The 16379-nt window shown below is 39.5% G+C and overlaps 1 protein-coding gene across 3 annotated transcripts; it reads right to left on the reverse strand.

The window, feature by feature from the left end:
• Positions 1 to 299: 299 nt before the first annotated feature.
• On the reverse strand, positions 300 to 16078 carry POPDC3 (popeye domain containing 3). 3 transcript variants are annotated; one of them, XM_067546534.1, is made up of 5 exons: positions 8388 to 12165; positions 5324 to 6052; positions 3962 to 4070; positions 3058 to 3309; positions 300 to 2756 (listed from the first exon to the last, which is right to left on the reverse strand). In XM_067546534.1, the coding sequence occupies exons 2-5, from the start codon at positions 5812 to 5814 to the stop codon at positions 2745 to 2747; spliced, it is 864 nt and encodes a 287-aa protein (XP_067402635.1). In that variant the 5' UTR covers positions 5815 to 6052; positions 8388 to 12165; the 3' UTR covers positions 300 to 2744. The 3 variants fall into 3 exon arrangements, with proteins under 3 accessions (XP_067402635.1, XP_067402633.1, XP_067402632.1); XM_067546532.1 differs by lacking the exon at positions 8388 to 12165 and adding an exon at positions 15665 to 16078 and having other exon boundaries at positions 300 to 3309; XM_067546531.1 differs by having other exon boundaries at positions 300 to 3309; positions 8388 to 12158.
• Between the last annotated feature and the right edge of the window lie 301 nt (positions 16079 to 16379).

Genomic DNA, 16379 nt, shown 5'->3' on the forward strand with positions numbered 1-16379 from the left:
AATAGATGAAATATTTAATTTTAGCATTCAGATTTCAAAAAGGATGTGGAAAATTGGAAAGCGTTAAACAAAACTACCATAAGAATGATTCAAGGTCTGGAAAACATGTCTGGTAGTGAGAGACTGAAGACAATCTGGTTTATCCACAAGAATGTTAAGAGACGACATGCTCATAATCTACAAATACTAACATGGTAAAAAGATTTCTGACGGTAGAGAGCTCTTTAGACTAGCAAATAAAGGCATAAAATCCATTGGTTAGAAGATGAAACTAGACAAATTCAGATGAGAAATAAGTCTCTTAAGTAAATATATTTTTTATTAATAGCAAGGAAAGTTAACCATTGGAATAACTTACCTACTAACATGGTGGATTCTCCATCACTCAACATCATTACATCAAGACTGGATGTCTTTCAAAAAGGTATGCTATAGCTTTAACAGAAGTTATGGGCTTGATACAGAAAATTCCTGGGCAAGATTTTTTTGGCCTGTGTTATGCAGGTCAGCCTAGATGATTGTATATGAATCTATGAAATCCTGACCCTATTCAAGTAAATGGGAGATTTGTCACTGACTTCAAACAGAACCAGAATTTTACATTTTACCCCATATAACCAACAGTAAAAATAAGGAAACTTAGTAAGTTTTTTAAAACATCTACTATTATTTAAAATTAGCTTTCTTAAAAAAAAAAGTCAGAATATCTTGATTTGCAGCAGAGCAATACAATCAATGCTTTATGTTACTCCAAACCTATACTAGAATACTAGCTTTCTAATAGCATTTCTAATCCTGGGGATTCATAAAATATTGGATGTAAATCCTCTTATTAGTCCAAAACTAATTATATAGCAAAGGACATGTTCAATCCTGGGTTTTTATCTACATCAGATTTGGTGAGGAAAAAATATTTTGGGGTATCTTTAAAAAAAAAAAAAAAAAAAGGATGCTGAAAACTTATCTGAAGAGTGGGATATTTGATAGTTGTGGCAGAGATGGATAAGTTGGCAGAACACAAGTGAAAAGTCAACAGAGCAACAAGAGCCCAATTATACAATGTGCAAGCCACCGCCCACAAAACGCTGTAAGGCCTCAGCTCCCAAATGAATTCAGGGACTCAGCATCTTGCAGCATCAGTTAATTAAATGGCTGCCCGTATGGTCACAGGGGTACAGAAACAAAATTATTTTATGGACATCGTGACATCATGTGGTATGACATAAAAAACACTCCAGTATTAATTTTCTATTAGTATGAATTTGGGATTACCCCATTACACAAAAGTAACTGCAATATCACATGGGCACCACAACATATTTCTCTCTAGAAGATGGACAAAGCTAAAAGCAGAATGTGTTCTTGCATTGTACACTACTACTTTTATTTGTACTGAGCGATATACAATGTATACATTTTTTAATCACTCGTAATAACTTTGTTAAAATAAATCAATGTATTTGGTTTGTTCTGTAAAGCCACTCTTACTAAAAACCACTGACTCAGGCTCCATGATGAGTTTTTCTTCTTACATAGTAAGATTACCTTCCAGGTAGAGATTGATGCAACTGCTTTAAACCTCCACCAATGACTCATAAGATCTACTTATAAAAAAAAAAAAAACCCAAAAAAACCTAAAAGATCCCTAAAAAAACCCTAAAGCAAGCACACACTAACTTTTCTTCCCAAACCCCACAGCAATTTTTAAGTTTTAAATATTAAAAAGGCAATCTGCCTTGATATGTATCAAGCAGTAATATTGTCTCATAAAATAGTAATGGTTCTCCCTTTTTGATTACAGGCATGCATCAGGCATAGAGCAAGGTGGTAAGTTAGGAAAGACATTCAAACACCTCTCTTCCAAAGGCACAATGACCTCAAGATCAATTGGAAAAAGGTATAAAACTAGCTTTCTCCAACCAAATGTTGATTGAATCCCCATAAACTATTAAAGACACCCACACACACTAGGGAGAAGGTGTATTTTAAATTAAAAAGTTTATAGGTACAGAAAAGTGACTTTGCAAAGTAAATAGGAATACTTCACTACTAAGAAGAATAATTTGCTGTTTTATGTTGGTAGCCCCACATATTTACTGATTTGTGTTTCTATGACAAACCTGATTGAAAAGGTTTCTGTAAAATATGGACTTAAATGTGTTAGTGGTTGATTGATTTACAGCATTTATTGTACATGTTATGATTGGCACTTACACCTTTGAAGTCTAGTTACTGTAGTATTACATTCTATTAAAAGCACTACACAACCTTTTTCCTATTATATACTTTGCAGCAATTACACTGATTGCTTTACTTTTTTGATGTCAACAATTACACTAGTATTTTTCCATGTAATGCTTCTTTTCTATAGCCTGAGAGAAATCAACCATTCATGGGACTGAATGGAAAAAAAAAAAAAAAAAAGTCTTTTTACTATGCATTTCACATTCTGTCATTAGAACAAGACAATCGGAGTTCTGACAAAATAAAGTAATCTTCTATAAGATTGTGATTGTTAAAAAACAGACCAGGTTCACATATTGTAATTATAAATGTAACAAGCAACTCAAAATGCATTTTTAAGATAACTTGCTTGTTGCTTTTCATTATGATTAAATGGATTGCATAATTCATTATGACAAGCAAGTTGGAATAAATATGATCAAGAAGAGCACTATGAAAATATCTTTAAAAATAAACAAAGAAGGCACCACAATTACAATAAAGCTTCATCCCATCAGGATTCATTTTTCTTCCTGAAAGTAATAAGACAAACCAAAGAAATTAATCATAATGCACAATTAGTCAAGACGCACAAGCCAACCAGTTGGCTTCGCAGGGAGAAGAAGGATGCAAGCTATTTTAACTAAAGTAAATGGCACTTTCAATCAAGTTTGGCTTTACTAGGTATGGTTCAGCTTGATTTTCTTGTTATCAACTTGTATTTCCCCATTTAATTTTGGGAATGATGAAGATAACAAAAGAGGGGGAAAAATGCTATTTTTTAAAAGAGTCACAATTTGAAATGTTTGTGAATTTTTGTCTTGAATTGCTCACAAGTTGTTCTGCAGGTTGCACTTTGGGTGTCCCTGGTACTGCCACTTGGTAGTAGTTTGGTAACCGTATGTCGTATCGAAGTCCTTTTCCTACATGCACTCTGTCATTCAAGGCATATAGTTTATCAGCAATGTCATTCCCAATTAAAATTGAAAACAGACGTGAGATGAAACGGTGTTTAGCAAAGAGCAAATACAGTTTCTTTCTCCTCCAAGCCACATATCGACAGTCCGTCTCTGCCGTAAGAGTTACCTGTAAAATGAAATTAAGAATAGCTAAATTCTGGTGTGCTGATGTTGACTATACAATTGTATGAAGGACTCAGTACTGTTCTTCTTACTCAGACAAAACTCCCATGGGCTTCAATGGGAAAGCTGCCCAAGCAAAGCCTATAGAATCAGGCTTTTATCAGAACTTGCCACAGAAATCCTACAAATATTCCTCTGAAAGTGCCACTAGTACTTCTTGGATTGCTGCCTGAGATGTGCATATGCCTGATTCTTTCTGCTCTGTATATACTACAGTTGAAGTTAACTGAGCTATGTTCTCAGCTGGCTTAAATTGACATGACCCAAGGCTTACTGCAGATAGAAGATAGATGGGGAGGAAGACCAAGAATTTCTAGTTTCCTTGGATCCAGAAGTTCTCTAGGTATCAGCCCAGATGAAATGTAAAATATCCTGTTACATAATACAAACACAGTCTAATTCTGAAATACAGACCAGAATAATCTTTTCTAAACGAACAGAAAGGAGATAACAGAAAACATAAGCAATCAATTGAGTAATCAGACCTCCCTCCACTATATACACCAAGTATGGCATTTTCAGTAACAAAAAAAAATAATTTCTAGAGTAACTATGCAACAGTTTACAGAAGTACACAAAAAACCCTCATGTTTTACCTGAAAAATACCTTCTTCTGTGGGTCTTAGTGAATCCCATTCAGGAGAATCCAGAAATTGAAGGGGGAAAATATAATGCAGAAACTCTCCATCAACTGTCACTCTGATCCTACCAAAATACAGTGGATAGGTCAATACTGCACACATAGAAGCAGACAGAATAGTAAGAGTGGGTTACTTCTAATATTAAACAGCAGCCAGATGTGAGGTACTTTAATAGTCAGTCTAGGGAGTTGAGGTCAGGGAGGTCTATGCTTATTTGTTCATACTGTTTTATTTAAGTTTTTATAAGCAGTTGGAACAACCACACACAAAACAGCAAGCCGAATGGTGAAAAGGATGCACAGAAATAGCGTGATTCACCTTCTTCTAAAAGCCATGGAACTCCCTTCACTATTTTGTGCATCGGCATTTTAGAGGGCTGAGATGGAGAGAGGGAGGCATGGCAGCCCTCTATGGCAGTGTCCCTCATGTAACATATGTGGTTTTCCTATGCAAGATAATGCTGTTTGGGGAGCTGTGATTGAGGCCAGGAGAATAGCATGGAGACAATGGGCCTTTATACGAATGGTTCAGCTCTCCACAGAACAAGATTTTCATGAGTTAAAAAATTAGTTAGGACTCAGCTGTACCTGGTATGCCACTCTGAGGGCTACTCAGGACTGAAACTTAGCGCCTCCCAGGCACATGCCGAGGTGCAAGTTAGTCATTGCACCCCATGAATGAGTGTAGCATGCACTTCCCTGTATGTTTGACCAATGTGGAGGGATGGACTCTACTCCTGTAGCATGTCTGCATGAGAGCTAGCCACTAGCCAGGATTGATTGTGCCCAGCTGTTGTGAAGGGAGGCTGTTTGTTTCTTATGCCTTTTCCAACCCTTGGACTCCTATGAAGCAGGCAGGTACAATCTAGGCTATAATATGGTAATACTCTATTAAAACAAATATAGCATTCACCACTATACAGTGTAGCACTTTTGTTTCCCCATCAGACAGGTTATACTAATAGATAACACTTTTAAAATATTCTTGTTTTAATAAGAACAATGAATGGGTAACAAAATGCAGTGTACACATTGATGAATGCTCCCTTTATTTGAATTACTTAGGGAACAATGGAAATGGTATAATACAATGGTCTAAAAAGAATATTAGTGTTCCTGTTCTTTAAGCTGTTACAGCTTTTGTGCTCAAAGTGTTCTCGTGCTGGAGACTTCCTGGGCATGTTTAAAGTGACAATTTAAACTGTGGTACTTGAATTAGATGTGAGCATTCAATATACAAATAAAAACTTACTGTTTACTTTTACATTTGGAAGGATGAAAACCCCCTGTAAATAGATGAGAACAAATAGATACAAACCTTCCAGACACAAGCATAGAGAGTTTATCAATAGGTGTTTTGCCTTGCATAGCATAACAATGCTCCTTCTCCAAAGTAATCACTTCTGCATCACAACACAAGACAATCTTCCTAAAAACAGTCAAGGAGATTCCCAAAGGCTGAAAAAGAGAACTGTAGAGTTCCTGGAATTCTTTTTCAAAGGAAACACTCCGAACTTGGTAGGTAACATAAACAAATTGTATGAAGCATATCACAAACAGGACAAAATTCCAGGAGAATATATCAGCAGCACAGACATCCAGCCAAGCCCATACAGAAGAGCAGAGAAAACCCAGTCCAAGCAAACTGAAGACATACAGTAGCCCAAAGAATCCACTTCCTCCCATGAAGCCAACAACAAACAGAATACTAGCTAGATGGTAGATAGATCCCTCTGCCTCTTGCTTCCAGGCTACACAGGTAGGATGTGCATATATCAAGTTCTCCCAAAAACTTTCATTTTCTCCCATGGTTGGGCTAATTATTTGATTTGGTTTAAGTTCTCTCTGACTTCTACAGTTTTATTTATATAGGTACAGGTAGAGGGGTCCATTTCTTTTTCATCCTTGTAGCCACTGCTAACTGATCACCATAAAATAATTGAAGATCCTGGCATTAAGCATCTAGGAAGTTAGTGTTTTCAGTAATCCATGTTCTTTCCCATCGGCACATGTATCCTTCTGACTTTGGTTGGATCCATAACGTGATCTGGCCAAATGAAGAAAAGAGAAGTATTTATATAAACATTTTCATAAGTTGTTCAGATAAAAGCTTTCACAGATTTTAATGCCAGAAATGGCCACTATGTCCATCTGCTCTGACTTCCTGCATAATTCAGGTCACAGAATTTCATCAAGTGGCTCCAGCATCAAGCTCATCATAAAACTTTTGGTTTAAAGACTTCAAGTGATGGGGGAATCCACCCCATCCCTAAATAAGGGATTCTAATAGTTAATTACTCACTGTTAAAAATGTGCACACCTTATTTCTAGCCCCCCCCCCCCCCAAAAAAAAAAAAAAAAAAAAATCTTTCCTTGTCTTAGACAACTTTCCTAACAACATACTGTCAGATATTCAGTAATAGTCCTTTCAGGACACTGAAGGAATGACATCAAATTAATTCCTTACTTAATTTAATAAGAGATTGTGGTAGAGGTTATTATATAGCTATGTCAGTAGCCTTACTGACATATGCTAACATAAAAAAACCCACAGTTTATTAAATTTTTTAGCTATATACCTAGTGTAAACAAAAAAGTCATAAAAGAAAATTTAAGGAGTAAAATTCAATATTGTAATAATTATATCCGTGCAATACAAGCTCTGGTATTAATGAAACAGGAGGGAGTACCAAAATATTCTTGCTAATATTTAAATATTTAATCATTTGGGGTTGAATTTCAATTCAAATTTCCAAGTGGGTTCTATGTATCTATGGTCTCCCATCACAGTAGTACTGGTGATCCTCCCAAGCATTTACAAACAGAAATAAGAACAAAACTCCCCAGTTTGTAGGAACAATAGCTTGATCAAATTTGAATTTTGGGGAATTTTGTTTAGAATGTGGGAGATAGGAAAACTTATTGGGAGAAAGCTAAGAAAAATAAATGGAGTTTTGCATTTAACAGTGAGATCTAGGGTCACTCTTATCTTTTGGAAGTATGGGTTCCGTTGGCTAGATCCAGCTCCTGTGAAAGTTGTCTCCTGCTCTCATGAGCCTTCCCCTGTTGACTGGCAGTTTCATTGTTCCAACTGAATGTAGCTGCTCTGGGAAGTCATGGTTGCAGAGTGAGAGGCACTCTCTTGGATATGTAGGGCCAATCCAATGGAGGATTTTGAAGATTAGGGCAAAGACCTAAACTGGGCACTGTATTCTATGGGGAACCAATACAGAGAGTGGAGAACCAGAGTGATGTGTTCATGTTTAAGAAAGCAAAAGCCAGTCATACCACATTGATGTTAAACAAGCTTTAACTTACATGCACTGCATCATTAGGAAAGTTAAGGCAAATCAGCTGAGTGTCCCCATGTTGGCATGGCCCAATATTATACCATTTAAATGTTGCTTCACTATGCAACCTCTCCTAAAGTATTACTAACATTACATTATATATAAACATGTAAAATTTCTTCTACTATATGGTCAACAGAAATATGTTTCTAGTATGCAGTCTGTGTCCTGAGACATCCGAAAGGGCACATTTTAGAAGTGTAACATAATAAATAAATGTGATTCATAAAATGTAGTTGAAAATAGATATTAGGACTTGCATTAGCCATACTATCTGGTATCAGTTAACAAATAATATTAGAAATAGTAGCACTATTACATCAAAATAGAGTACTAAGATACAGTTTTGACTTATATTCAAACCCTGCCAAATCTCAGCTTTCAAGTAGTAACTTTTTAAATGAGGGATAAATACCAAAATAAAAGATCTACTGGCAAAGCCTCCCTGCAAACGACACAGGACCTACTGGAAATGGAACTTGGTTGGAGGGGAATCTCTGCTGGCAGTCAAGTGGATGGATCCATGAACATGATAGATGACATGATTCTCTGGTGTGTGGAGTTCAACTCTGACATAATGTCAGAGAAGTAAATACTGTTCATGCCAGAATTAACAACCCACAGAGAAGGACTGAATATGCAGCTGGGGTTCTGATCAAAAGCCCACTGAAGTAAATGGAAAGACTCTCATTGGCTTCAATGGGTTCTGGATCATGCCCATAGCAATGGAAACAATAGCGGCATAAGAACTGTTGGTGTAAGAAACAGCGGAGTCTTCCAGTCGCGTGCAAAGTCTTCAACCATGATTTGGGGGTTCCAGAGTTTCTCATGGATCCCAGCTTACTTATATAATGTAGGCCCTATGCCTAGCCACCATCCCACCTCACTGAAGGGATGATCCAGCAGAGATACACAAAATATGAAAGAAATTCTCCCTTCTTTGGAAGGGCATGATCTAGCTGGTTTTTTTGTTTGTTTGTTTGTTTTAAATTGACACAGATTTTTCCCAAAATGGTAAGGAGTGTTTCTTACTATTTGAAATTTTATTGGCACAAACTCGGTAACATGCTTCTGTACCCACTCAAGTCCATGGCAAAGTGTCTGTTGACTTCAGGGGTGAAGGATCTGGCCCCAGATGAGTCCATATGGGACATAAACATAGCGCAGGATGTTCCTTTTTCATCACATGTAAAATGACACTTTTCAGCTCTGATGATAGGATTCGGTTATGGAGGTCACTGATTCCATGACTTTCCGGGATCTCTGGGACTTTTGGGGCAGGACTGGAGAAGATGTCAGCCCCAGCCCCTTCCACTCTGACCGTGGCCAGTCCCAGGCCCTCCTCTCTCCTCAGCTGACCGGCAGACCCCAGCTCAGAACCAGGAACCACTGAAGTCAATACTTAAAGGAAGTGCTACTGGCGTGCTGAGTGGATCCAGCAGTTCAGAAGTACCACCATTGAAATGACAATTCTTAGAAGTGCACAGAATATATCAATAGCACATTTATTAGCTGCTGAGCTTTAATTCCTTTTAGTTTACTAAAAAAAAAAAAAGAACATTAGTTGCAGGAACATTAGTTCCAAGACATTGCTGCTAAAACTGTGAAATCTAGAAGAGCTGAGAGGAATATAGTGGGCTGGTACTGATGAGAAATGTTGGAGGTCTGTCCCTCTCTGAGTATTGAGATCTGCATAAGTGGGGTCATGTTTTTCCAATAGTGCATATATTTCTTTTGTTAAAAAGGGGAGGGGGGGGGCACCAGTTCCAGCACTGGTGAGGAGGTTGCAAATATCAGAACAACAATTTCAATTTAACCACTTAATACCCTCATTTCTATTGAAGTTTATGGGAGTTGAGGGTACAATATCTTGCATTATTGGATCCTAAATCCTGTGGAAGATATATCCTGGAGCTTTAAGACAAACTGTTCATCTCGTAGGCCCAAATTCTGTTCTCAGTTACACAAGTGCAAATCTTGGGATCAATGGAGTTACTATAGAAATATAACTAAATGCAGAATTTGGCCCTTTGATCAAGTACGTTGATAAGAATCATCTCTGCTATAAATAAAATTCTTAAGTTACTTAGATGGTGAGTAAGGTCGAAATGTAGGATTGTTGATCTGAAAGAAACAAAATTGATAAAAGCACATGGCTAGTGAGTCTTCTGTTCTGAAATTCTTTGGCAGTGCAGGGAGAATGCAGATAGTCAACTGCAGAACCACCGATGTTTTTAAGGCAACCTGGTCCCATTTTGTGATTTACTTTACTGTTGATAATACAGGTACTTCTAGCTTATTGTCAACGCTGCCATATCTACCAATTCAAAATAAATACAATTCCAATTCCAATGAAGTAAACTGTTGCATTTTTAATTAGATTGTTTGGGGTCAAAACATTATATGGGACTCTGCCTACATGATGTAAACAAGATCAGTACTGCTACCTACTCACACAACATTGAGCATTTATTAAGTTATACAATTGAAATTGACACAATGCAGCCTTAGAATTCCAGTGGTTTTGGGCAGCCACTACCCGTTAACTCAAAGCTTTTGTAACTCCTGTATTTCAACTCATGTTAACACAGATTGGCTTAGGTTCAATACAAGATAGACCAAAATTTCAAGGGTAGAGCAGTATATTGCCAAGACACCGGACTATACATGGAAATATCAAGATTAATGCACAGGTCCACCATACACAAATCCAGTGTCACTTGTACTACTTCCACTTGACAAAGAAGGTCAGTTCCTGAACTTGAGTTTCTTAGTCATGAAGGATTACTGAAGTCAAGAGAGTTTCACCTTCTTATGCCAGATTTCAGTTCGGCTAAAATATTTATGAAAACATTTCCCAAAACAACAAAGCATTTAAAATACTTCAGAACCTTATAAAGTCTCTCAAATACATCTTTCTTGGTCAATTTACTTCCTATTTATATCAGGGTATAGAGAATTCACCAAGTTATCAAACAGCACCAAAAACTTAAAAGATATATGCCACAATGGCAATGGAACCCAGTTGCTCAGGAAGCTTAGAGTCTCCAAGACCATGGAAAAATTTCTCTGCATTTATAGCTGGATATGCTCACAATGAACCCAATCCTCCAAAACCCACCACATGTAAAATTCTCATTGACTTCAATGGGAATTCTGCACAGAGGAGATGCAAGATCAGGCCCCATAATTAGAGTTGCTTCTGCCATTATTTTGGGAGAAATATTCCTGTAAACTATGGGAGGCCAAGAATTGTTGGCAATTTTTGCCACAAGGGTATTGAGACTAATGGAACAAAGTACTTGGCAGAGTAGAGAGAACAGCATGTTTGTTCCTTGATAGTTCCTTACTTGACAGTTCCTCTAGGTGCAGGACATGTAGCTTTAAGGACTTCATAGCAGCCACTATACTGACAATAGACAGTTTATCCCCAGTACAGAGAAATCAACAATGCTATTAGTTGTTGCAGTGCTTCTGCCATTTAGTACCACTCTAACAAGTGCCTAGTCCTAGTTTACCCAGGTTTATAAATGCATTGAAATACCAAAATTTCACTGAGATGTTTCTATTCTCGTAGTCAAAACTGCCATTAGAAGATGATTGGTTTGACAACAACAAACAAAATATTCAGGATTTGATTTTTTTTTAAACGTAAGGAAAAGACACAGATCCCCAAGGCCGAAGTGTTTACAGTCTGATGGCTGGCTCCATGTTGCTTTCTGTGAAGTCAATGGCAAAACTTCCATTGTCTTCAGGAGAAGCAGATCAGGTACTGAGAGATCAACATATCTGACATAACAGATGTGTTCATCATCACACAGCACTGCAGTATTTTTTTTAAAAAACAAAATATAGCATTTCTGCCTGTACTAAGATGGCTTTGTGAAAGCGTTTTGAGCCCTGATTTTAGAAATAAATTAAAACCAGAAAAAACCCTCATTAAACATTAGTAAATAGGATGGCACTATTCCACAAGCCCTCCCCTAACACAAGGATATATACAGCCAAAAATGTGATACAGGCTATACTCATAGCCTCTCATATCAAAGTTTAATTGGATAAAATGTAAATTTTTATTTGAAAGAACCATATGCAGAAAAGTGCGTTTGTTTGGGGAGAAGGGATGTTCCTTGTACATTGTCACTGAATATTTTAGCTGTGGTAGTTTCTGAATATTAATTATTCACCTGTGCAGAATGCTGGGACCACTAATTCCTTAAAAAGCTTAAGGGATGATCAGTTTGTTCTTCTAATACTTCAGTCCTTTTAATTAAGTCAAGAGGCAAAGCAATAGAGCACACTGTGCTTATTCTAGCTTCGAGCAAACTGCCCTTTAGATGGAGCATATTAAGTATTCAGAGGAAAGATCTGTCGGTTTCTGCATCAGTTAAAACTGCATATGTTGGGCTCAATTTAGTTCTCACTTATCCCCTTCATTTCCATGTTGCATTTCTCTCAGTTTCAACTATCCAATCAATGAAGTCAACTTCACTTTTGTTTATGGTCAGTTTCACTTTCAGATCCTTAGTGCATTTAAGTTTGTGTTTTAAACACTACTTATTTGCTTAAGAGCAAAATGTTTCCACTGGATTTTTTATAGTTGTGGAAACACTTCCACTAGTGGTAAACTTTGTAAAAGCTTGTTTTTACAAAATGTAACTTGTTTCTAGTTTAAGTTGCCCTTTTCTGTGTATGTATGTCAACTTTTTGAGGAAAACAATATTATAGTTTTGGATAGTCAGAAGCATACTAAAGCAACGATTAACAGAATAGATAGTCATCCAAGTTCCTAAATGAACATGTGAGTATTCTGGCTCAAGAGTTTCAATTCACTGAGCTTAGTTGGATTTTTGTGCAATAAGGCCCAGGATACTATTTTTAATTGTATAATTCCTTTTCTAACTTGTTTAACTATCCCTCTGTTAAAAATTAGTATAGAATAATTGATTTATGGTTTATCAAAAAAATGTCATGTACAATGAAAGCTTTTGATATTACAAATATTTTGTCTTCACTATTTTAACAATTTACTGTAGTTTAAAATTTTAGATAAGTTACAATCATTGAATAATTGCTTATTTATTACTTTAGAACATACCAGACAATAGTTTTGAAAGCCCATATTGGAGATATCTAAATTTTAACTAAATAACATTTTATTTTAAAAACCATTACAGTTTCTTTTCCAATTTCCACAGGGACTAATAACCCATAGAAAGCACACAGTATTCTTGCAGAAATCTGAGTTATAGACAATGCTAGCCAAATTAAATGGGCCAGTTAGCATCTTTTCTTTAGGTCTTTCAGATTGAGGGGGACATTGTGCATAAAGCCTATTGACACAGACTAAAAGATGTGGATTGTTTCATTTTCAAGTATGGTGGATTACTAGCACTTGGGGAAGTTTGAATAAAATTCAGATATGTTAAACATGATTAATACTGCATTGGTCAAACAATATAATGGTTTGGATTTATTGTATTTGTAAGGAAAACAGTAGTGTGAAATCAAACTTAATTCCTGTTTACATATTACAGCTTTTAAGCAGGTTTAAAGGAATCTATTATGCAGCAACTGCATATTTTGAAAGCTATTTTACAGCTGTGTTAATGAACTGCACTTAAACTTAAAATTAACTAGTTTGTATATTGCATAACCATGAGTCCCCCTGGCAATCCTACAATTCACACAACAACAAATTAAGTGTGTGTAGCATGGTTGGTTATTTCCAAACCGAAAAGTAAATACTAACATTTGGTTCATCACAATGCATCAATATAAAGCCAGACTACAAAAGAGGAAACATAGTGAGCTAGCAGTTCAAATGGATAGACAACATGATAAAACATGGGATACCACTTTACCTATCCCATGTGTTCCAAAATATATTCCAGAATGGTAACAAGGATGCTCTAATGTGGTTACTAAAATAGTTTAACTTGACTTAGGCATGAAAATAATTTGTGCTTAATTGGGACAGGGTTTTAGGTTTTCTGGAACAAGTGTCATATGGACTAACATAAAAACAGTGCCATACAGAAGTGTATGCACCCAGAAAGAGATGGTTTGGCGTCACTTTCAAGTACATTAGTAAATTAATTTTCTACCTACGCATGTCAGAATAGGCTTATAAATTCTTTATCCTAAGATAATTAAACTAGCAGGCTATTATTATTTGTATTGTGGAAGCCTCTAGCTACCCACTGTTCTAGGCACTGTGTACACATCACAAAAAAGTGGTTTCTGTTCCCAAAAATTTACAATCTAACTGAAAAGACTAAAATTGGTGCTAGCTAATAATTCTTTTCCCCTACTCCAATAAACTTCCTGCAGATCAAATTTTATCTCAAAAGACATTTTCCTACAACAAAACATGTAACAGAAGGGAAAAACCTGCCTTCTCCCTCAAAATTAAAACGTCATATTATGCTTCCCTCTTTAATACATCTATTCTCCTTACTATAGGCACGTGCAACTCAAGTGATACTGCATGAGTCACTGGTATACTTCTTAAAGTACCTGCCTGAAGATTTTCTAAACTACTTTAAGATCTGGCATCATACACAGTATTGTGTCATGCCTCAATAGCAACAAGTCTACTAATGTGAAAGCCCTTTCTTATTTTCTTTTGGTCACTAAAGTAGTTTTTCCCTGGATATATGCAGCTAAACTCCCATTAATCCACAGAATGGCAAGAAAACTAATTTCTGAAAGCCAGATTTCATCAGTGACATCTTTATGACATTACCAGGTGGTTCTATGATTCAATATTATAAGAGAGCAACTAAATAAAATGTTTGCCCATAAAGTGACTGGCAGCTTAAATGTACACAAAGCTTTAAAGAACAGCTGGTGGCTTGTGGAAGTCATTGTAAAACATTCTGTTTAGGGAAAAAAAGAAAAGTCTTGTGTTTTTTGTGTTACTCTCTTTCTTTCTTTGCAAAAACACCAAACAAACAAACAAACAAAAAATAAAGACAGGGTCTTAATGTAGGAGTTGAATTGCTCTTGCTGTTCATTACACAGTTAAGTTATAATTCTTTGGTGGTGACAAGGGAGAACCAAATCAGGGAAGTCAATGGGACTACATATCAGAGTAAAGGGAGAAAGATTTCGTCCATAAATAGGTTTTTCACAAGAACCAACTATCACTACACAGAAAACCTACTCCTCTCTATGCTCCATGTGCAACAGGAGTTCTATACGTGGAAAATTCGCAGGATCAAGTACAAAGATTAGGTCTCCAGCTGGGAAAATAAACTCCGAATTTGTACAATGCACAACTGTGTACATATCCTTTCAAATCATGGAGGAGGAAAGAGAGCAGGTGCTATGCAAGCACTAGTCTGTCTAAATGGAACGTTTTCTGAAGCAGCACGAAGCTCTTCAACTCTTAAGTAACCTCAAAACATTTCAGACAAAAATTGCTGCCTTTCACTACTGGACTACTTTCACAGTGAAGCCTTTTACAATGGCACGGAGCTCTATTGTCGGCAGCACCCGTTTCAATGAAATCCGTTATTTCAACAATCAATATGGATTGTTTAGCGTTGTCATTTGTTCCTAACAAAGCACCCCCCCCCCCCATCATTATATGAAACATCTGGGATGCTTTACAGCTTGGTTTTCCATTTGGAATGTGATTCTCATCCCGGATTCGTGCATCCGCCCCATGTTGCAAAGTTACTTGGTACCACACCTAGAGAAAGCCACAAACACAACACTGCGGGCGCTTCCCGTTCTCATGCCCCTTCGCAATGACCAGCCGAGCTCGCTCAGGGCTGCTGCTGCCCTTCCTCTCCCTGCTCCCATTTCCCGTTCACACCACGTAGATTGCCACCAGGCGCAAGGAGCCTCCCTCCGCTGCTCTGGGACCAGGACGATCCCACGGGCGGGGGGCGTCGGTGCTGGCGGCGCAGCCCGGCCGGCCAGTGGAACCGTCTCGCTCGGCGCCTCCCGTTATCCTGCCCGGGTCTGGCTCCGGGGCACGGGACCTGGGGGAGGGGGGGAGTCCCCGGTGCAGGAGCCGCAGGGACTAGCGGGGGTGGGGGGCAGGGAGCAGATGGGCGGCGGGGGGGTGGGTTAGGGCTCCAGTGTCCGGGCAGGGGCCGATGGGGACGAAGAGCCGGGCCGGGGGCTGCACCCCGCTGGGGCTGGCCCGGGGCGCGTCTCGCCGAGGAAGTTTCTCCCGGTTGCTCCGGGGAAGCGGCGCCCGACACCTACCAAACAGCAGCTGCCCCGGCCCGGGGCGGGGTGCGTGTCCGCGCCCCGGGAGTCTGCCCATGCCCACGCCCCTGTGCCCCGCTTACCTGGGCCCTAGGCCCCCCTGCCGGGCGTCTCAGGAAAAGTTTCCCGGCTCCAGGGCTGACGCGCCGGGGACTTCGCTCTGCCGGAGCCCCCCCGCCGGCTGCCAGCGAGCGGCCGCTCGGACTGAACTAGGCGGGCGGCTGCGGGGCGGGCGGCGCCAGCTCCGGGGCTGGCCCCGAACGAGCGGCCGCAGAGCGCAGGCGCTTCCCGCCGCACCCGGAGAGTGAGAGGCAGCCACCGGGAGGAGCGGCGCGGGCGGCTCCGGGGCACGTGCCGCACCGCGCTGCCTGCCCCGGGGGGGGAGGTGCGATGAGTTTGCCCCGCTCCCGCCCTGGAGCTGGCGGCGTTTGAGGGCTGGGCGGGCTCGCGCTGAGGTTGAGGCGGGCCGCCTCCCGGGGAGCTCGAGCGCAGCTGGGCCGTGGACTTCCCCAGGGAGAGGAACTGCGCCGCCCGCCCTGGCCAGCGCTTGCGAGGTCCTTCTAGGTGCTGTGGAGGCAGAAGAAAACGTTAGTTGCACGGGCTCCACGCCAGTGCCTTTATTTGCATTTGTTTTGCTGTGGCCCCAAAAAAACCCAAGTGCCTCCCACCGCCCCCCCAGATCACAAACGCGTGGAGAATGCGGGGGTGAGGAGCAAGCCTGCAGGGCCAGTTTCTGGGATCATCCCAGGGGAGCCTAGGCGGGGTGCACGATCTGTACCGCAGAAGCGCCCGATGCGA

This window comes from Emydura macquarii, unplaced genomic scaffold (genome assembly GCF_026122565.2).
Source record: "Emydura macquarii macquarii isolate MOO-44397 ecotype Brisbane River unplaced genomic scaffold, CSIRO-AGI_Emac_v2 contig_1146, whole genome shotgun sequence".
Taxonomy (NCBI): domain Eukaryota; kingdom Metazoa; phylum Chordata; order Testudines; family Chelidae; genus Emydura; species Emydura macquarii.